This window comes from Somniosus microcephalus, chromosome 17 (assembly GCF_052327205.1).
Source record: "Somniosus microcephalus isolate GS21.2 chromosome 17, FLI_Smic_1.0, whole genome shotgun sequence".
NCBI lineage: Eukaryota > Metazoa > Chordata > Chondrichthyes > Squaliformes > Somniosidae > Somniosus > Somniosus microcephalus.
Genome location: NC_141003.1, coordinates 70,320,350 through 70,343,922, shown reverse-complemented (window position 1 = coordinate 70,343,922; position 23,573 = coordinate 70,320,350). Strand labels below are relative to the sequence as shown.

Sequence of the window (23,573 nt, the reverse complement as noted above, 5' to 3'; positions counted from 1 at the left end):
GACATCCATGTGTTAACAAAACGGTTGTGAGCTGGCAGAGCTCTACCCCTTCACTTCTTTCACTTTGCTGCTCAGCGCACAAAGAAGCCTCTCTTTTGGAACTGAAGGGCTTTTTAAGCAGAAGCTCGATTAAAATGCATTTAGGCCAGCTCTATCCGGAAGATTATTACTTGCCTTCCCAGAAAGCAAGATACTCATTTGGCAGGTAATGCAGATTAAAGATGGAACTGCTCCAGTGAGTAACTGGTGTTAACTGTCAAAGAGTAGCCCTTTACTTGGGCTTCTGAAGACCTTCTTCCAGGCCCCTGCGTGTGCCATTTAGCTAGACATTTGGAGGTGCAGGAGGAGCCCAGGGAGATTCCTCCTTGCAGTTTATTCAACCGCAGCAGGTTTCATCCACAGGTGACTTCACTATTCTAAAACGGAACCAACCTTCCCCAGAATATTCCATCTGTCTATATTTATCCTAGACCTTCAATTGCTTTCAAAACCAGGTGATGGGACAATATTAACTCCTTTCTCTTAAAAACAAGACTATTTTTGATGGTTACCTATTCTAAATACCTACTGCTATTTAAAAAGTCTCAATCTCCCTTTCTTGTATGCAGCTTGCCACTTTTGCACTGTGTGCTCAAGTCCTGTCACTTTACATCCACATTATCTCTTCTTAGCATTTAAAGAACCTAGATCATGCCCCATTCTCACTTCTCCAAAGAGTAGATCATTTTTTGTCAGCTGATTGATTATCTTGAGTCCAAGTCCCAGAATTATCTTCACTCCTCCTCTCTGAACCCACTCCAATGCATCAATGTTTTTTTGTTCAAGGCAAGATGCCCAAACCGTAACATAATATTTCAAATATGGCCTTTTCAATTAACTAGAAAAATGACAACAGCCTGTTATTACTTCTAATCAAATGCGCATGAAATGCATCCCTGTAGCTGATTAACTTTAAACAGGCTCACAATGGTAGACATTTTCAGTGAATGATAAATTATCAAATTCAAAAAGAGCTCCCTTTCATTTTTGCAAAGCATTCCCACTTATAAGCATTTCATTACCAGTGTGTATTAATGTAGCTATCAAAGGCATTATTTCTTACTGGAATTTAATTTCTCTCTGAATGGCCACCTAGGCATATAATCAGCAACTGAAAGGATGCAGAAATTCATATGAATACAGGTCCGCTTGATTAAAGAGTTTGTTGAAAGCTTTGGCATTGGCTACAATGAACATGAATTCACCATTCAAGCTGATCAAAAACCTCCTCAAACCCATTTCAGAATAAACAGGTATATGAACAGTGCTAAAAATACACTAACATGGAAATGACCGTTACCATTTGAGGTTAGTTCATCATTTCTGCCCTGGTTTGCAACACTTCATTTCCCCTCATTTCACTAAAACATCAGTACAAAGGATGATACCTACTCACCGCTACATAATTCCAGTACCATTAACTAGATTTCATGAAATCCATAAGTAAAACAACTGTTTACAGGACCTTCACTCTACCATTGCAGTGGGACAAATGTACTGGTGCCACAGATCCAGGGGGATATGTTTTGTATTAATCCATTTCATATCAATGGGCGTCAACAGGACTGGTCAATTATTCTTTCATTTTCCTTGTTGATTAATGGCACTCGATTGTCCATGCTCCTTATTGTGGAATTAACAGGGCTGTAGGCCACATTTATTTTTCTGTAGATAGGCATAGAAACTTCAAGACTTGCATAAAATTCCCGTTCAGTCAACTTTGTTCCCTAATCAGACTCTTACAATGGAAGATTCAATGCCGTTAAGTATGCACTTCAATCTTGGCTTTTATTCTTCATTTCTCTAAGCCTGCCGTAGATCCTGCGTGCGACTGGCTTACTCGGCTTGAGAACACAAGAGCAAGAGCAGCTACACATCGTAGAAATATACTTGAGGCATTCACTTTGTTCCCACCTCAACATTCAAGACAGGAATCCCAACTCCACTTAATGTGGGATTGCAGCCAACATCCAGTTAAAAGAAAGGAGAATGGAGATAAAATAATACCAATTAAAAAAAAATAATTTTAACTACTCACCATAAAGAGCTGTCCACGTCTGGTTAATTACATCTAGACACACTGTTCCTGACCTAGAAACAGAAGCAAAAGCTGAGTGACGCTTGAAACAGGTTAGACACCATTAAATTCTTGCAACCCACGGCCCCATTTCAGGACCATGTCAAAACCAGGTCCAGTGGTAAGTGGCGTGGGCAGAGTCCTGTGCAAGCATACTCCCTCACATAGCACTGCTAGCCCTCATCTTCAAAGAGCCAGGGTGGCACAGTGTATTCCCATAATAACTTGCTGAGCATCACATTCCCAACTTTAGGTGGATGGCCTATGACAAGGGAAGGAAGAGTACAGCGACAATGGTGGCAAAGGAGTATGGTTTTCATGAGGAGGGTCAAATGGGGCTGGAAAAATATTTACAACAGGTAAAGTGAAAAAGATAGAAAGATCTCAGCTACTATAGTTTACATCTGTATCTCTCCACTTGGTCAATGCTCCTTTTAGGATATGGAGATAGGCACAATGTTGGGGAGAATTCCCTATACAGTTACATCACAGAGAGTTACTCTATCGTACCAATACACATTACAAATTCAGCACTATCCATTACACTTCAATGGTGTGTGATATTCTTTATTAATCACCTCAAAGCGTCCTGGTGCCAGTCACATATCTGCAACCATTATTTCATCCCAGTGTTAGAAGGTTCAAAATGCACCCCACCCTCACCAAGACAACCCAATCGCTAATAGTACTGCTGGATGTTTTTCACAGTTCAAAAAAATGAAGTCCGTCACATTTCTCGATTTGTTTTGGCCATTTTAACACAAAGGATTTGGAAAGAACTGCCTTTAAATGTTGTAGTTTAAAGCAAAGCGTATTCACACACGTTCAGAAAAAAAGACCTAGATGAAAGGCGGTTAATATGCTAATAGAAGTGGTTTTCCCTTAAGACTGTAAACAATGAGCAATTGTTAGGTTCTCTCAATAATCAATAAACACCTCACACCCACTGTATTGGGAAGTCTCTGGTCCCAGACATTCAGAAGAGGTTCAGGCATTCCCTTGCAGCTGCAAAGAGGGAGATGAAAAAAACAGACACAAGCAGCAGTCAGGTCCAATTAAGGTTGCAATGGCAGTCAGATTTTTAAAGAGAAAGTTGTAAGGGCTTTTGCCAAGACTAAAAAATTAGAAATGTTGGAGGACAATTAGAAGTCATCTTGTTTAAGTCAAGTTAGACAACCCACTGAGATGGGGAAGCATGGCATATTCTTTATTTTATATTATTACATGAAGATAAATTGCACTGTCTAAACTGAGTGAGTTTGATCATAACTGCTGATCTGCATGTTCATCCTACTGTGAAATAAGGCAGCTTATCAATTAATTTCTGGCCTCGTCTTAAATCAAGATTTTTTCAGCCTGCAGTTGAAAAGATTGGAGAGGGACCTGAAGGCACGTGTGAAAGACATGAATATCCAGTTTAGGTCATAAGAGGACACTATAAATACACCTCCGAGTTCGGCCATTATACCAATAGATACAGGGCAGTGCGAGTCCACCCCCAGTAAAGTAAGACTGCTTACAGGAGTGATTGATGCCACTGAACTTGAAGATATCGAAGACAAGATCCTACAGTTGTAACAGAAATACTACCAAAAAAAAAATTCACCCCATCCTCACTCCACTTTACTGAAATCCTGGTGATACTGTTCAATGAATAGTTTCTGAATCCACCAGCTAATAACACACATTTTTGTTTAAACTACTTATTCATACTTCCAGATCCGAGAAATAAAGTCTCTCCTCTTCCTTCCCCATAAATAGATCTTAATACATTCCTAATGTTGCTTCCCAGCTTTCTTTACATCTCCCAAAGGTAGCAGCTTCTTGCTGTATAATTCCACAGGCATCAACCTCTGGTAATTTCACCTAAGGGCCATCACTCACGTGTAACCATTCACAACAAGTGCCCATTTTACTGTACATGTGCAATGGAATTTATTTTATTGAAGGTGTGAGAGAAGAGGTAATTGTGCGCGCTTGGGTACAATAGATGGACCAAATCAGCCCTAGTAACAGGGCTCAGCGGTAAAGTAACATCACCTCCAACCAAACTAGTAACAATATCATCTCTTGAAGTTGGTAGTCACTGTGAGGTGCACATACCCAACCACCCCATCCTCTCCCTCCTCAGCCCAACACATTCCCTCAGCTGCTGCAGAAAGAAAACAGTTACTTACGCTTCATCAATGTTCGGATGGAAAATTTTATTCATGAATCCTGAAAACAAACACACAAAAAACAGTCACCTTCACTGAAATGGAAAGAAAAACAGCAACATATGGAAGAAGTGAGTGCGCAAACCATTTCTGCTCTAATGTTCTCATCAAGTATCTATCTTTGGCCCCCTCCTATTTCTCATCTACATGTTGCCTCTTGGCGACGTCATCCAAAAACACAGCATCAGTTTCCACATGTACACTGACGACACCCAGCTCTACCTCACTACCTCTTCTCTCGACCCCGCCAGGGTCTCTAAATTGTCAGACTGCTTGTCTGATATCCAGTTCTGGATGAACAAAAATTTTCTCCAATTAAATACTGGGAAAACCAAAGCCATTATTTTCAGTCTCCGCCACAAACTCTGTTCCCCAGCCACCGACTCCAACCCTCTCCTTCACCTGACGAAGGAGCAGCGCTCCGAAAGCTTGTGATTTCAAATAAAGATGTTGGACTATAACCTGGTGTTGTGTGACTTCTAACATGTCTTAGGCTGAACTACACTGTTCGCAACCTTGGTGTCATATTTGATCCTGAAATGAGCTTCTGACCACATAGCTGTGGCATAATTAAGACTGCCTTTTTTTTTCCACCTCTAACATCGCCTGTCTCCGCCCTTGTCTCAGCTGCTGCTGAAACGCTCATCCATGCCTTTGTTACCTCTAGACTTGACTATTCCAATGCACTCCTGGCTGGCCTCCCACGTTCTACCCTACTTAAACTTGAGGTCATCCAAAACACGGCTGCCAGTTTCCTAACTCGCACAAAGTCTCCTTCACCCATCACCCCTGTGCTCGCTGACCTACATTGGCTAAGTCACTGGCAACGCCTCAACTTTAAAATTCTCATCCTTGTTTTCAAATCCCTCCATGGCCTCAACACCCTCCCTATATCTGTAATTTCTACCAGCCCTAAAACCCTCCTAGATATCTGCGCTCCGCCAATGTACCGCTCTCTCCTCCTTTAAGACGCTCATTAAAACCTAGCTCTTTGACTAAGCTTTTAGTCATCTGCCCTAATTTCTCTTTTTGTGGCCCGGTGTCAAAAATGTTTTGTCTTCTAATACTCCTGTGAAGCGCCTTTGTTAAAGGTGCTATATAAAGACAAGTTGTTGTTGTTGGGGCAGGGGGTGAGACAGTCAACACATTTCACAAGATAAAACATCCCCAGCTACTGTGTAGCTTTACACTTACAGCACTCCCCATGAATGGGTTAACAGCACAGTTGCAACACTCCAAGGATAAAGAAAACATTTTGCATCGTGGGCTGAATGAAGTTGTGTGTTAGTGTTGTAGCTATGGTGCTAGTTTGACTCAGACTAGCCTTAAGTCGCAATTATACAGTGTTCGTTTATACAACCAGAATTACCATGACTAATTGGGTCTAGTTATTTTTGTAATATTGCCCCTCCAACTTTCCCCATTTAAAAGTTTACCTACTAAAAGACTAATTATTGTAGGTCACGTTTTTGTGTTGCTTGTGCAAAGATCCTCTGCCTCCAAACTCTATAAATGAGAGTATACACTGTAGATGAAGCTGGGAACCTGGCGATACTTTACAATGCACTGCCTTCAACTTGCCTCAATATTAAACCTAGCACAGTGGCGGGGTTATGTTATGCTAGAGCACATTTGGAACCCAATTTATGTTTAAACTAGCAATCGGAGGGTGATTTAAGCAGGCGTTGGGTCTGCTCCAACCTCTGATTGACTATGTAAGCAAGACAATGAAATGCTTACTTCACCATCCAAGAACCACCTCAATATTCAATGATTGCAGTGGGTTTTACCAGCTTGCAAAACACGTTACGTTGTTGTAGTACGGAGGAAAACAAACAACAGCACAGCAAGTATTAGCCTGCCATACTGTGGGTGTTACTAGGGAAGTCTGTGGCTTGTCCTGCCTCCAACTCCATCCTGAGCTGAAAGATTAGAAGAAACCAATGACATAATTCGGGGCAATTCTCAACAGCATCACCATTCCATACTCCCTTCCTTTCTTGAGGGGACTGGTTCACGCCAGGGTGTGAATGAGTGCTATTCGACCAAGGACCTGGAGCCTAGGTCAAGTGCCAGCTAGTTATTCGCCGCGGGGGAGGCATCAGTGGAGCCGGATCACATCTGTACCTGGCACTTCATCAAGCACCCTTTCCAGCTGGAGTGAGTGGATAGAAGCAGAAAGCGAAGCCTGAGCAATTGTAGCATCCCAAATGATACCCAGGCAGAGATCAGCTCACTCGACACAACTGGAGATCAATCTTAAAATCTTCCTGATTACATGGCTCACTTCTACAATCTGATTTGTAAAACTTGTATTTATATAGTGCCTTATCACGACCCAAACATTCGAAATTCCATCAGTGACTTGAGTAGGCAAATACGACAGCCACTGCATGCACAGTAAGATCCCACAAACAGTAGTGAGATGAATTTCCCACTTTCGGTTTTGATGGGGTTGGTTGAGGGAGGAATGTTGGCCAGGACATTGGGGAGAACTCCTTGCTCTCGAGCGGATAGTGGTATTAGGGTCTTTAACATGCAGCTGAATAAGCACACGGGACCTCAGTTTAACCTCTTGCACAACAAAGGACAGCACTCATCAAAACTGTACTGGGATCACATCCTAGTTTGAGAGCGAGTGGGCTTGAAGCCACAACCTCCGACTCCGAGGCAAGAGTGCCATCGACTGAGGCAAGCCGACACTATAATAGAGCCGGTAGCAATGGACCTCAGGCAGTGCATGCAACCAGAGAGTGGGAGAGGCAAAACAAATTTTGAAAGGAAAGCTTTATAGTCTTCACAGTAGCAGGCTTATATGAAGAATTTAAAGCTCTGTGAAACTACTCCCAATCCATTTCATCTCACTGTTACTGCACAGAAGAGACACTACTACATCCCTTTTCCCATATGCAGGTCTGCTAGTACTCTGCTATTTCCTGGGACATGCGATTAAGGCTGTCCAACAGAAATTAATGAGTATGTATCCAATTAATCGCAGCAACCCCTGGCAGCTCTAAGAACATAACATAAGAAATAGGAGCAGGAGTAGGCCATACAGCCACTCGATGCTGCTCTGATATTCAATAAGATCATGGCTGAACCTCTACATCAACTCTACTTCCCTGCACTATCTCCATATTCTTGGATTCCCTTAGTGCCCAAGAATCTATCGATCGGAGTCTTGAATATACTCATCGACTGAGCACCCACAGCCCTCGGGGGTAGAGAATTCCAAAGATACACAACCCTCAAGTGAAGGAAATTCTCCTCCGCTCAATCCTAAATGGCCGATCCTTTATCCAGAGACTATAACCCCTAGTTCTAGACTCCAGCGAGGGGAAACAGCCTCTCAGCATCTACCCTGTTAAACCCTCTAAGAATTTTATACGTTTCAATGAGATCACCTCTCATTCTTCTAAACTCCAGAGAATATAGGCCCGTTCTACTCAATCTCTCCACATAGGACAATCCCCCCCATCCCAGGAATCAGTCTACTGAACCTTTGTTGCAACCCCTCGAAGGCAAGAATATCCTTGGGTAAGGAGACCAGAAATTACACAGTACACCACGCAAGTCTCACCAAAGCCCTATATAATTGCAGCAAGTCTTCCTTACTCGTATACTCCAACCCCCTTGCAATAAAGGCCAACATACCATTTGCCTTCCTAATCGCTTGCTGTTCACAGAATGTTAACTTTCTGTGATTCATGTACAAGGACACACAAATCCCTCTGAATACTAACATTTAGAGGAACGATAGCGTAGTGGTAGTGTCACTGGGCTAGTAATCCAGAGGCCTGGACTAATGATCCGGAGAGGAGAGTTCAAATCCCACCACAGCAGCTGGGGAATTTAAATTCAGTTAATTAAATAAATCTGGAATAAAAAGCTAGTATCAGTCATGGTAACCATGAAACTATAGGGTTATTGTAAAAACCCATCTGGTTCACTAATATCCTTTAGGGAAGGAAATCTGTTGCCCTTACCCGGTCTGGCCTATATGTGACTCCAGACCCACAGCAATGTGATTGACTCTTAACAGCCCTCTGAAATGGCCTAGCAAGCCACTCAGTTGTAACAAACCGCTACGAAACAAAAGAAGAAACTGGACAGACCACCCTGCATCGACCTCGGCACCGGCTACGGACACGGCACACCCAGCCCAGTCGACCCTGCAAAGTCCTCCTCACCAACATCTGGGGACTTGTGCCAAAATTGGGAGAGCTGTCCCACAGACTAGTCAAGCAACAGCCTGACATAGTCATACTCACAGAATCATACCTTTCAGCCAATGTCCCGAACTCCTCCATCACCATCCCTGGGTATGTCCTGTCCCACCGGCAGGACAGACCCACCAGGGGTGGCAGTAGTGGTATACAGTCGGGAAGCGGTGGCCCTGGGAGTCCTCAACATTGACTCCAGACCCCATGAAGTCTCAGGGCTTGAGGGCAAGCATGGGCAAGGAAACCACCTGCTGATTACCACCCTCCCTCAGCTGATGAATCAGTACTCCGCCATGTTGAACACCACTTGGAAGAAGCACTGAGAGCAGCAAGGGCACAGAATGTACTCTGGGTGGTGGACTTCAATGTCCATCACCAAAAGGGGCTCAGTAGCACCACTACTGACGAGCCCTGAAGGACATAACTGCCAGTCTGGGCCTGCGACAGGTGGGGAGAGAACCAACATGAGAACCGTCCCATCAGTCTACTCTCAATCATCAGCAAAGTGATGGAAGGTGTCATCAACAGTGCCATCAAGCAGCACTTACTCACCAATAACCTGCTCACTGATGCCCAGTTTGGGTTCCGCCAAGACCACTTGGCTCACGACCTCATTACAGCCTTGGTCCAAACATGGACAAAAGAGCTGAATTCCAGAGGTGAGGTGAGAGTGACTGCCCTTGACATCAAGGCAGCATTTGACCAAGTGTGACATGAAGGAGCCAGAGTAAAATTGAAGTCAATGAGAATCAGGGGGGAGGGTGGGGGGAACTCTCCACTGGCTAGAGTCATACCTAGCACAAAGGAAGATGGTTGTGGTGATTGAAGGTCAATCACAGCCCCAGGACATCACTGTAGGAGTTCCTCAGGGCAGTGCCCTAGGCCCAACCCATCTTCAGCTGCTTCATCAATGACCTTCCCTCCAACATAAGGTCAGAAATGGGGATGTTTGCTGATGACTGCACAGTGTTCAGCGCCATTCACAACTCCTCAGATAATGAAGCAGTCCATGCCCGCATGCAACAAGACCTGGACGATGTTCAGGCTTGGGCTGATAAGTGACAGGTAACATTCGCGCCACAGAAGTGCCAGGCAATGACTATCTTCAACAAGTGAGAGTCTAACCACCGTCCCCTTGACATTCAATGGCATTGGCATTGCCAAATCCCCCACCATCAGCATCCTTTGGGGGGGGGGGGGGTGGTCACAATTGACCAGAAACTTAACTGGACCAGCCACATAAATACTGTGGCAACAAGAGGTCAGAGGCTGGATATTCTGTGGCAAGTGTCACACCTCCTGACTCCCCAAAGCGTTTCTACCATCTACAAGGCAGTCAGCAGTGTGATGGAATACTCTCCACTTGCCTGGATGAGTGCAGCTCCAACAACACTCAAGAAGCTCGACACCATCCAGGACAAAGCAGCCCGCTTGACTGGCACCCCATCTACCACCTTAAACATTCACTCCCTCCATCACCGCCGGTACACTGTGGCCGCAGTGTGTACCATCTACAAGATGTACTGCAGCAATTCGCCAAGGCTTCTTCCACAGCACCTCCCAAACCCACGACCTCTTCCACCTAGAAGGACAAGGGCAGCAGGTGCATGGGAACACCACCACCTCCAAGTTACACACCATCCTGACTTAGAAGTATATCGCCGATCCTTCATCGTCGCTGGGTCAAAATCCTGGAACTCTCTCCCTAACCACACTGTGGGAGCACCTTCACCACACGGACTGCAGCGGTGGCTCACCACCACCTCCTTAAGGGCAATTAGGGATGGGCAATAAATGCTGGCCTTGCCAGCAACACCCACATCGCATTAAAAAAAAAACGGGGAATTTTTTTTTCCACGTCTCTCCGCTTTGAAAAGATATTCTGCTTTTCCATTCTTCCTACCAAAGTAGATCATTTCTGTTGGTTCAGGAGGCTTTTAACTTCACTCCACAACCTACTCCATCACATTGCAGAAAACCAACAGTGTTGTCACCAAGATTTTGATAACATGTAATTGTGGGTACAAGTAATTTTTCTGATAGGTTTACTTCAACTGTGAATGCCCAGTAGTACAATTATAGATTTTGTCTCTGCAAACACGAGTTTAAACTGGATAACATCAGTATGGGTGGGTACTGGTCTATCACTGATGAGGTGATAAGAGCATCACACTGGCGGCGTATCGCACAACACCGAAGCATATTTTTATTATAGCGTATTGGTACCAACCCCTTATTTAAGCCTGCTGACGACACCGACAGCTGACGAAGACTAAAATTAACTCTCATTTCTAGTTTATCACGACCAAAATGTCACAGTTAGCAAACTTTTACAATGCAAATAATTTGTTCTGCCTTGTGCACGTGCGGTGTTAGAAACCATTACATATAGGATAACACAAAGGCTGTCAGTGAGCTACAAGCCTATGACTCAAATTAAGCAGCTCAGATGCCAAACCACAAAAGCGAAAACTGAGTAGTACGCAGGCATCAGCAGGACCCGAATTAGCCTTGCACTCAGTGCCAGCTGTTCCCGATTCTGTAAAATACACACTGAATAAGAAGTTTACTGTTAGGCAAGTGGGCCTGCTGTCTGAGTCTGTACTCAGGTAACGCAAGGGTACTAAAACCAAGAGTGATGATGGAGATGAAGACACAGTATAGGGCAACGCACAACAGCTACCAGCATAGCCAGCTTCTCTGGCAGATTACCAGTAAAACACTCAGTACTTCAAAGCGCTACTTCAACATGTTGTGTAGTATATTAAACTTTCCCCTCTCCTGATTCTTGCTGGTCAGGACTGGCGGCCATATGAATTACACACCCGCATTCTTCAGACTATGTGCCTTGATGCTTGTCATTCCTCAGAATGCATCTACATTCATCCCTAGAGTGCAACAGAGTATCTACTGGCAGCTGTTGCAATAGACTGGTTAGTAAGTGCACCATGTACGTGGAACCATAGATAGGCCCCTTTGATCCCTGGTCTATATAGATTAGCTGATCTCAGCCAGAACATCAGTGGGGACACTGAAGTGAGCTTCACTTGCCCGTGGGTTAAAGAAAGGCACATCAGCCACAATTCCCAAGTACTATCTTATTGGAAGTATGTGTAGATGTAAGGGGAGGGTAGAATTAGGTTTGGTCATGGTCCTTTCCCCACTGTCAGGACCATACACCAATATCTTCAGGAAAGAGGAGAGAACTGGCGAGAGGAATAAAAGGGCTCAGCACTCACGGGGCACATTGCAGAGAAGTCCTGTTCTCACTCATGACCACCACAGGCACACTTTACAGCAGGGATCAGTGGATAATACACAGGAGTGGAAACTGGCTGATTTTTTCAAATGCTAACTGCAGCAGGCTACCCACCACTTCGGCTCAGATCTGCTAATTCAGAACACCAATTTCTAAAACTGGATGGCGAACTGTTCAATGCCTCTGCTCTCGTGCCTTACATGTTGCACAAGACAGATTGGCAAAATAAGTGAATTACTGGCCAAGAAATTGGGTGAAACCAAAGTTTCAGTTTTAAAAACAATGCATTTCTAAAATTCAGTATCGTCACTAGACATATTTTCTGTACAGGTACCAGAACACTACAGGGGGGAAACACACATACACATGCCAATACACTTCAGTGTGCTACATGCTTCTTTTACGATGCTCTTAGTTCAACAGCTGGAATTGATGTTAACTGTACTGCACCTTAAGTGTTGCTTAGCTCAAAATGTTCTCTCCAGACACAACCTATTTTGGAAACACAAAATCTAATTGTACCACTGGGTGTTTTTCAAGTAGATACAGCACGGAGACTGAACACATGGCCATTGCACTTCACTGGAATCCAGGGGACAACACTGCAGGTAACCCCCCTGGACAACAGGGAACTATCCGACTGGTGCTTTCACTGTACTCTGCATCATTCAACATTTGACCATTGCTTCATTAGATGAGCCAGCAGATGGCATCATGCTAGATTTGTACTGCATCATTGGGGCCGAATCATTCTGGGGGAGGGGGTATATTTTTTAATTTTTATTTATTCAACATCAAGTTAGAACAGGCCAAGCTAAAACATCAAGTATAGCTTTTCAATGTTCAAGGATGGACTCCTCAAAAAGCAGTGTTTAGTAAGGGTGCCAATCCAAAAAATCAAAATCAGGGCAGGATGGAGCAAGGCCAATGTTGGGAGTGTCAAGTTCTGACTTTTACTTCTCTTTCTAAAAAAAAAATTTTACCTGGAAGGAAAAGACAAAAGCAGTTTCTATTGGAAATATTTCACGGGCTCTCTCCTGAAAAGACGCACTAAAAACTATGAAGATTGGTGTGGAAATATCCTCGAATCCTATGTCTCAAAAACCAGTATTTTGATCGTCCAGAGCCAGACCAATGATACTGGTTATGGTGGTAGGTGGTGTACGAATCCGACCGCTGTTTAATGGAAGTCAACATGTGGGACTGGGTTGGGAGCTGACCAGATACCATCTGACCCAAGAGAAAATGGTTACTGGCTGAGTACTGATGGAGTTGAAGCATTTTTGCAAAGTCAGCTGCTCCAGATTGGCTCTCCAACCAGACCCGAAGTGTGGCTTCCATTAAAATCAATGGAGTCGCTTTGATACGCACACAAAACATCCACTGGAGTGGCTTAGTGGAGAAGCAGAGCATGAACTGTCTGTGTGTACGAGACAGTGTGTATGGTAAAAAGACAAAATTAAAGGCTCTTTATCCGAACGTACGCAGCATTCGTAACAAGATAGATGAATTGACGGCACAAATAGAAATAAATGGGTATGATCTGATGGCCATTACAGAGACGTGGGTGCAAGGTGACCAAGGCTGGGAACTGAATATTCAGGGGGTATTTGATATTTCAGAAGGATAGGCAGAAAAGAAAAGAAGGTGGGTTAGCGCTGTTAATAAAGGACGAGATCAGTACTGTAGTGAGAAATGATCTTGGCTCGGAAGACCAAGATGTAGAATCAGTTTGGCTGGAGATAAGAAATAATAAGGGAAAGAAGTCACTGGTGGGAGTAGTCTATAGGCCCCCTAACAGCAGCTACACTGTAGGACAGAGTATAAATCAAGAAATAATGGGGGTTTGTAAGAAAGTTACTACAATAATTGTGGGCGATTTTAATCTTCATATAGATTGGACAAATCAAATTGGCAAAGGTAGCCTTGAGGACGAGTTCATAGAGTGTATTCAGGACAGTTTCTTGGAACAATACGTTGTGGAACCAACCAGGGAACAGGCTATTTTAAATCTGGTAATGTGTAATGAGATAGCATTAATTAATGATCTCAGAGTATGAGAGTAAGCTTGCAGGGAACATAAAAACTGACTGTAAAAGCTTTTATAGATATGTGAAGAGAAAAGGATTGGTGAAGTCAAGCGTAGGTCCCTTGCAGTCAGAATCAGGGGAATTTATAATGGGGAACAAAGAAATGGCAGACCAATTAAATACATACTTTGGTTCTGTCTTCAAAGGAGGACACAAATAACCTCCCAGAGATGTCAGGGAACATAGGGTCTAATGAGAGGGAGGAACTGAAAGAAATCAGTATTTGTAGGGAAATGGTGTTAGGGAAATTGACGGGATTGAAGGCCAATAAATCCCCAGGGCCTGATAATCTACATACTAGGGTACTTAACGAAGTGGCCCTAGAAATAGTAGATGCATTGCTGGTCACCTTCCACAATTCGATAGACTCTGGAACTGTACCCATGGATTGGAGGGTAGGTAATGTTACCCCACTATTCAAAAAAGGTGGTAGAGAGAAAACGGGGAATTATAGACCGGTAAGCCTGACATCGGTAGTGGGGAAAATGCTAGAGTCCATTATAAAAGATGTAATAGCAGAGCACTTGGAAAACAGTGACAGGATCGGACAAAGTCAACATGGATTTACAAAAGGTAAATCGTGCTCGACTAATCTACTGGAATTTTTTGAGGATGTAACTGGTAAAATTGATAAGGGAGAACCAGTGGATGTGGTGTATTTGGACTTTCAGAAGGCTTTCGATAAGGTCCTGCATAAGAGATTGGCGTGTAAAGTTAAGGCACATGGGATTGGGGGCAAGGTATTGACTTGGATAGAGAACTGGTTGGCAGACAGAAAGCAAAGAGTTGGAATAAACGGGTCTTTTTCCGAGTGGCGGGCACTGACTAGTGGGGTACCGCAGGGATCGGTCCTGGGACCCCAGCTATTCACAATATATATTAATGATCTGGGCGAGGGAATTGGATGTAATATCTCCAAGTTTGCAGACAACACAAAGCTGGGTGGGAGTGTGTGCTGTAAGGAGGGTGCAGAGAAACTCCAGTATGATTTGGACAGGTTGGGTGATTGGGCAGATGCATGGCAGATGCAGTATAATGTGGATAAATGCAAGGTTATCCACTTTGGTGGCAAAACAGGAAGGCAGATTATCTGAACGGCAATAGATTGGGAGAAGGGGAAGTGCAACGAGACCTGGGTGTCCTTGTGTACCAGTCACTGAAGGTAAGCATGCAGGTGCAGCAGGCGGTTAAGAAGGCAAATGGTATGTTGGCCTTCGTAGCAAGAGGGTTCGAGTACAGGAACAAGGAAGTCTTGATGCAGTTGTACAGGGCCTTGGTGCCACCACACCTTGAGTACTGTGTACAGTTTTGGTCGCCTTATCTGAGGAAGGATGTTCTTGCCATGGAAGGAGTTCAGCGAAGATTCACCAGGCTGATACCTGGGATGGCAGGAATGACGTATGAGGAGAGATTGGGTCGATTGGGCTTATACTCGCTGGAGTTTAGAAGAACGAGAGGGGATCTCATTGAAACTTATAAAATACTAACAGGACTAGATAGACTGGATGCAGGAAGAATGTTCCCGATGGTCGGGGAGTCCAGAACCAGGGGTCACAGTCTAAGAATAAGGGGTAAGCCATTTAGGACTGAGATGAGGAGGAATTTCTTCACCCAGAGAGTGGTGAACCTGTGGAATTCTCTACCATTGGAGGCAGTAGAGGCCAATTCATTAAATGTATTGAAGAAGGAGTTAGATATATTTCTTAAGGCTAAAGGGATCAAGGGATATGGAGAGAAGGCAAGGACAGGGTACTGAATTTGGATGATCAGCCATGATCGCATTGAAAGGCAGAGCAGGCTCGAGGGGCTGAATGGCCTACTCCTGCTCCCATCGTCTATGTTTCTAGTAAAGGATCCTCTAGGGAAGAGTGATCATAACATGGTAGAATTTCACATTCAGTTTGAGGGTGAGAAACTTGGGTCTGAAACTAGTGTCTTAAACGTAAATAAAGACAATTACAAAGGATGAAGATAGAGTTGGCTAAAGTGGACTGGGAAAATAGATTAAAAGATGGTAGATAAGCAGTGGCAGACTTTAAGAGATATTTAATAACTCTCAACAAATATATATCCCAGTGAGAAAGAAAGACTCAACGAGAAGGATGAAACATCCATGGCTAACTAATGAAATTGAAAGAAAAGGCATACAATGTTGCGAAGATTAATGGTAGACCAGAAGATTGGGAAATTTTTAGAAACTTGCAAAGGATGACTAAAAAATGAAGAGGGGGAGAAAATAGGTTATGAGAGTAAACTAGCAAGAAATATAAAAGCAGACAGTAAGAGCTTTTACAAGTATTTAAAAAGGAAGAGAGTAGCTAAAGTAAACATTGGTCCCTTAGAGGATTAGACTGGGGAATTAATAATGGGAAACAAGGAAATGGCAGAGACTTTGAACAAATATTTTGTATCTGTCTTCACAGTAGAAGACACAAAAAGCATCCCAATAATAGTGGAAAATCAAGGGGCAAAAGGGAAGGAGAAACTTAAAACAATCATTATCACTAGAGGAAAAAGTACTGGGTAAACTAATGGGATTAAAGGCTGACAAGTCCCCTGGACCTGATGGCCTGCATCCTAGGGTCTTAAAAGAAGTGGCTGCAGAGATAGTGGATGCATTGGTTGTAATCTTCCAAAGTTCCCTAGATTCTGGTAAGGTCCCAGCGGATTGGAAAACCGCAAATGTAACACCCCTATTCAAGAAAGGAGGGAGACAGAAAGCAGGAAACTATAGGCCAGTTAGCCCAACATCGGTCATTGGGAAAATGCTGGAATCCAATATTAAGGAAGTATAATAGCAGGACATTTAGACAATCATAATAAAACCATGTTGACTCTACTTGATTGTATGAAAAGGAAATAGTGTTTGACAACTTTATTAGAGTTCGTTGGAGATGTAACGAGCAGGGTGGATAAAGGGAAACCAGTAGATGTAGTGTATTTGGATTTCCAAAAGGCATTCGATAAAGGTGCTACATAAAAGGTTACTGCACAAGAGCTCGTGGTGTTGGGGGCAATATATTAGCATGGATAGAGGATTGGCTAACTAACTGAAAACACAGAGGCAGGATAAATGGGTCACTTTCAAGTTGGCAAACTGTAACTAGTGAGGTGCCACAGGGATCAGTGCTGGGGCCTCAACTATTTTCAATCTGTATTAATGACTTGGATGAAGGGGCCGAGTGTACTGTAGCCAAATTTGCTGATGATACAAAGATAGGTGGGAAAGCAAGTGGTGAGGAGGACACAAAGAGTCTGCAAAGGGATATAGATAGGTTAAGTGAGTGGGCAAAAAATTAGCAGGTGGAGTATAATGTGGGAAAATGTGAGGTTATCTACTTCGGAAGGATAGAAAAGTAAAATATTATTTAAATGGCGAGAGACGACAGAATGCTGCGGTACAGAGGGATCTGGGTGTGCGTGTACATAAAACACAAAATTAGCATGCAGGTACAGCAAGTAATTAGGAAGGCAAATGAAATGTTGGCCTTTATTGCAAGGGGGCTGGAATATAAAAGTAGGGAAGTCTTGCTACAACTGTACAGGGCGTTGGTGTGACCACACCTGGAGTACTGCGTAGTGTTTTGGTCTCCTTATTTAAGGAAGGATATACTTGCATTGGAGGCAGTTCAGAGAAGGTTCACGAGGTTGATTCCGGAGATGAAGGGGTTGTCTTATGAGGAAAGGTTGAGCAAGTTGGGCTCATTGGAGTTTAGAAGAATGAGAGGTGATCTTATTGAAACAAGATTCTGAGGAAGCTTGACAGGGTAGATGCAGAGAGGATGTTTCCCCTCATGGGGGAATCTAGAACTAGGGGGCATAGATTCAGAATAAGGGGTCACCCATTTAAGATGGAGATGGAGGAGGAATTTCTTCTCTCGGAAGGTCGTGAATCTTTGGAATTCTCTATCCCAGAGAGCTGTGGAGGCTGAGTCATTGAATATATTCAAGGCTGAGATAGACTATTTTTTTAAAATTTGTTTTTATGGGATGTGGGCGTCGCTAGCAAGGCCAGCATTTATTGCCCATCCCTAATTGCCCTCGAGAAGGTGGTGGTGAGCCGCTTTCTTGAACTGCTGAAGTCCATGTGGTGAAGGTGCTCCCACAGTGCTGTTAGGTAGGGAGTTCCAGGATTTTGACCCAGCGACGATGAAGGATTGGCAATATACTTCTAAGTCAGGATGGTGTGTGACTTGGAGGGGAACTTGGAGGTGGTGGTGTTCCCATGCGCCTGCTGCCCTTGTCCTTCTAGGTGGAAGAGGTGCTGCCGAAGCAGCCTTGGTGAGTTGCTGCAGTGCATCTTGTAGATGGTACACACTGTAGCCACGGTACACCAGTGGTGGAGGGAGCGAGTGTTTAAGGTGGTAGATGTGGTGCCAATCAAACGGACTGCTTTGTCCTGGATGGTGTCGAGCTTCGAGTGTTGTTGGAGCTGCACTCATCCAGGCAAGTGGAGAGTATTCCATCACACTCCTTACTTATGCCTTGTAGATGGTAGAAAGGCTTTGGGGAGTTGGGATGCGAGACACTCGCCGCAGAATACCTAGCCTCTGACCTGCTCTTGTTGCCACAGTATTTATGTGGCTGGTCCAGTTAAGTTTCTGCTCAATGGTGACCCCCAGGATGTTGATGGTGGGGGATTCGGCGATGGTAATGCCATTGAATGTCAAGAGGCAGTGGTTAGACTCTCACTTGTTGGAGATAATCATTGCCTGACACTTCCGTGGCACAAATGTTACCTGCCATTTATCAGCCCAAGCCTGAGTGTCGTCCAGGTCTTGTTGCATGCGGGCAAAAATTAAAAGAGCATTTATGTTTTAGAAATTTTCAGACAGTTCATTCAAGAACTGGACTTTGGTCCAATACCGGACAAGTGGCAATCCCACCATTAGATTCGGAACCATTATAATAATGAGGGATCCTTTGCAGACCTGCCGTATTAGTCCAGTAGAAGATACTCCTCAGGTTCAGGTCAAGTAGATCGAGCTTTGCTTCCAGCTCTTCCTGGTGCCCAGAATTGAATGAGTGTTCTATTTCCCAAGCACTAAAAGCTCACCTTCAGCACCACAAAAAGCCAAGTGGAAGAAAGGCAATGGGAAAATCTTTCACGATTAAGTGAACCCATCGAACAGGCCCACAGTCAGGACAGAAAGTTCTCTGACTGGCAAGAAACAGAACTATTGTTTACCCGATTCCAGTTTTGGGCTGAGCGTCTTTCTATCCTTCAGCTACCAACAGAAATCAGAGTCTGCAAGGTTTTTTTCAATTCCAGGTCCTATGAATAAGCGTGATGCACCACCGCTCCAAACATCTATACTTTCTAAACAGCCAGCGTGTGCATTCTGTACTGTACAAGAGATCACCGTTAAATATTGCTTTTATGTTTGTATTTGGAATTTTTTCCCCCCATCTTAGACAACCCCACCCTCAAAACATCCCATTCCCTGAAATACAGCAAACGGCTTTATTCCACATCTCTAATACTAACAGGAGGTTTACTCCCCATTCGGGGAAGACGACTATCTTGGCCTGCTGCCTTTCCCGACAGACCTATTAAAGAAAGATCTTTCCAGGTGAGGAATCAGACTCCATGATAAATAAGTGTGATGCACCACCGCTGCAAATATCTATACTTTGTAAACAGACAGCAGTGCAGTTATGTTGAGGTCAGCCTGCTCTGTGAATGGACGGGGTCTAAGATTAGATATATTTCTACGTTACTCTAATACAGAAGAACATCTAATGTAGACAGAATTGATTTAAATTGTGTGCTCGCAAATTCCATCTTTTGATCACAATGACACTGATAACATTGATAGATGATGAATTTCAGGGCCGAAGACACTACTCTAAGTATAGGCACATATAGATTATTAAATACATAAGCTAGTTGGCATTAATGATATAATATGGAGCTAAAAGGGTTGTTAGGTTAAAACACATGGGTTTAAAAAAAAAAAAATCACAGCAGGGGGAGTGTAAAAGGAGGAAATTACTGCAGTATAAATAAGGGAAACAGAAGATAGGAGCAGGAGTAGGCCATTCAGCCCCTCGAGCCTGCTCTGCCAGTCAATGCGATCATGGCTAATCATCCACACTCAGTACCCTGTCCCTGCCTTCTCCCCATATCCCTTGATCCCTTTAGCCTTAAGAAATATATCTAACTCCTTCTTGAATACATTTAATGAACTGGCCTCTACTGCCTTCTGTGGTAGAGAATTCCACAGGTTCACCACTCTCTGGGTGAAGAAATTCCTCCTCCTCTGTTCTAAATGGCTTACCCCTTATCCTTAGACTGTGACCCCTGGTTCTGGACTCCCCGGCCATCGGGAACATCCTTCCTGCATCTAGTCTGTCTAGTCCTGTTAGAATTTTATAAGTTTCAATGAGATCCCCTCTCATTCTTCTAAACTCCAGCGAGTATAAGCCCAATCGACCCAATCTCTCCTCATACGTCATTCCTGCCATCCCAGGTATCAGTCTGGTGAATCTTCGCTGCACTCCCTCCATGGCAAGAACATCTTTCCTCGGATAAGGCGACCAAAACTGCACACAATACTCAAGGTGTTGTCTCGCCAAGGCCCTGTACAACTGCAGCAAGACATCCTTGTTCCTGTACTCGAACCCTCTCGCTACGAAGGCCAACATACCATTTGCCTTCTTAACCGCCTGCTGCACCTGCATGCTTACCTTCACCGACTGGTGCACAAGGACACCCAGGTCACGTTGCACTTCCCCTTCTCCCAATCTATTGCCGTTCAGATAATAATCTGCCTTCCTGTTTTTGACACCAAAGTGGATAATCTTACATTTATCCACGTTATATGGCATCTGCCATGCTTCTGCCCAATCACCCAACCTGTCCAAATCATACTGGAGTTTCTCTGCATCCTCCTCACAGCACACATGCCCACCCAGCTTTGTGTCGTCTGCAAACTTGGAGATATTACATCTAGTTCCCTCGTCTAGATCATTAATATATATTGTGAATAGCTGGGGTCCTAGGACCGATCCCTGCGGTACCCCACTAGTCACTGCCTGCCACTCGGAAAAAGACCCGTTTATTCCAACTCTTTGCTTTCTGTCTGCCAACCAGTTCTCTATCCAAGTCAATACCTTGCCCCCAATCCCATGTGCCTTAACTTTACACGCTAATCTCTTATGCAGGACCTTATCAAAAGCCTTCTGAAAGTCCAAATACACCACATCCACTGGTTCTCCCTTATCTATTTTACCAGTTACATCCTCAAAAAATTCCAGTAGATTAGTCAAGCACGATTTACCTTTTGTAAATCCATGTTGACTTTGTCCGATCCTGTCACTGTTTTCCAAGTGCTCTGCTATTACATCTTTTATAATGGAATCTAGCATTTTCCCCACTACCAATGTCAGGCTTACCGGTCCATAATTCCCTGTTTTCTCTCTACCACCTTTTTTGAATAGTGGGGTAACATTAGCTACCCTCCAATCCATGGGTACTGTTCCAGAGTCTATCAAATTGTGGAAGATGACCAGCAATGCATCTACTATTTCTAGGGCCACTTCCTTAAGTACCCTAGGATGTAGATTATCAGGCCCTGGGGATGTATTGGCCTTCAATCCCGTCAATTTCCCCAACGCTATTTCCCTACAAATACTGATTTCTTTCAGTTCCTCCCTCTCATTAGACCCTATGTTCCCCGACATCTCTGGGAGGTTATTTGTGTCCTCCTTTGTGAAGACAGAACCAAAGTATGTATTTAATTGGTCTGCCATTTCTTTGTTCCCCATTATAATAGGTTCCTTTTGCTAGAGATTGCAAGAGATAAGACATCAAAGGCTTGTACAACAAAGGCTATATTGTGGGGAGAGCAAAGATACATTGTAACAGCTCACAAGCCCCCGCCACCACCCCTCCCCCTCCAAATAATTGTCCAGCAATCTTTTCAATGACCTAAAGGTCATAAAATACCTAGTAAAGTTGAATCCAGCAAGAACTAGACAATTAAAGAAAATGGTATAAAAAGAGACAAACTTTCAGTCAGTAGGAACTTTACCTTCAAGATGAAGTAGCATGAACAGGCGTGAATACGCTCTCTACATGCAGATTTTAGATATAGGGCTAACGTGTACTGCTCTATATGAAGTTTAAAGATGAATATTTTGAAACAATAAAAGAATTACGTGTCAGACACATTACTGTCTCTAGCTTTTCGAATTGGTTAAGGAAGGATAAGGAACGAATTTTTCAACATGGGGCACAGCTGCACCTTGCCAGACTCAACCCATCGCACACAAAATTCCACTCACAGCCTAACCTTTACCCCAAATGCTGCATTTACGAATAGCAAATAGGATGCCAACCAGTTATAATGGAATGATCTGCACGGAGCAGATCCGCTCAGTTTATCCAATGTCTGGCTTTAAAAATTCTGCTTAAAACATTGCTACTTCACAGCAGATACAACAGTGAACCAATAATGCCTGCAGACCCAGAGGAAGAGCCTCAAATAAGTAAGGAGCACTAGAACGATGAATTCAGATACTGTTAAACTGTGACTACTTTGTTTCAAGAACTCGGGGGCAGTGACAGAATGACAAAATAACTTCTCAACTGGAAGCTGATGGAACAAAATTCAGAGACTGGCTATTAAACCTTAGTTAAAACCATCGACTACACCAGCTGTCATCACCAGGACTGGTTTGATGAAAACAGGGATTCTTGATGAGAAAGGTAATGTCACCTCAGCTGAAAGAATGACAAACTCTGCCACCAAAAAGCAATGCTACTCGACTGAAGCAAATTGCACAATAAAGAATCTAAACTTCTGCTGGGAAAAGAAAGTGGAGGAGCTTCAGTTGTACGCAAACCAGTATGACTGAAAAATCCACGATAGACTGAATGGTATGCACGCCTCAATGATGCAGAGCACTGCCTCCCCACAGGCACAAATTGCTAGAATTTTGGGTCAAGTATTTTAAGAGCTCAACAGACCTTCAACAATGCATGCATCCAGAACAAAGAATAAAAAAATTCTCCGAACACATCACTCTCAATGAAATACACAAAGCCGTCAATCAAGCTAAGAATGGCAAGACACCAGGCTCAGATGCCATTCTAGCTGAAATACTCAAACATGGTGGCCCAGCCATTGGAAAACACACTTCAGAATCTTCCAACAGGTCTGGGATGGGGAGATGCTTCCTCTGCAGCTTAAGGATGAGTCTGTTGTACAAAGGTAAGGGCTAAACGTCCTGACTGTGGAAAGTAGTGACATCTCACTCCCGTCTGCTGCAAGGATCATCTGAACAACGTCCTTCCAGAGGCCCACTGCGTTTTCAATCCAAGTGAAATACTGTGGACTGCGAGAACAATTCAGGAAAACGAAAGCACAGCAAAAACCTGTTCATGCTCTCCCTCAACCTGACAAAGGCTTCCAACACTACGCAGGTGAGGATTGTGAAAGGTCCTGACAAGTTTATCAGTGTGACTTGACAGCTACATGATTGGATGTTGAGATGAGAGATTGCCAAATAAGGGTGACTCTGGGCACTCACTCTGTTTGGCCTTTTCTGCTCTGCCATGGTACGTCAGACCAGAGAAGGAGCGTACATCCAGTTCAGGACAGCAGGAAAGCTGTGCAATTTATGCAGACCACAAGCAAAAGCTACAATTAAAGAAGGCAGCAA

General features: G+C 43.8%; 1 protein-coding gene across 3 annotated transcripts in view; it reads right to left on the bottom strand.

Annotated features, from left to right (window-relative positions):
- Nucleotides 1-23,573, bottom strand: part of ube2h (ubiquitin-conjugating enzyme E2H (UBC8 homolog, yeast)) — a 143,706-nt gene that overhangs the window by 15,116 nt on the left and 105,017 nt on the right. For 2 of the 3 annotated variants that reach the window (XM_086010646.1, XM_086010647.1), the window contains exons 4-6: nt 4,294-4,333; nt 3,053-3,121; nt 2,078-2,130 (exon numbers count right to left, since the gene is read on the bottom strand). In XM_086010646.1, the coding sequence (XP_085866772.1) occupies nt 2,078-2,130; nt 3,053-3,121; nt 4,294-4,333 (162 nt within the window). The remainder of the gene's footprint in view (nt 1-2,077; nt 2,131-3,052; nt 3,122-4,293; nt 4,334-23,573) is intronic. The other variant, XM_086010648.1, reaches the window with a different exon arrangement.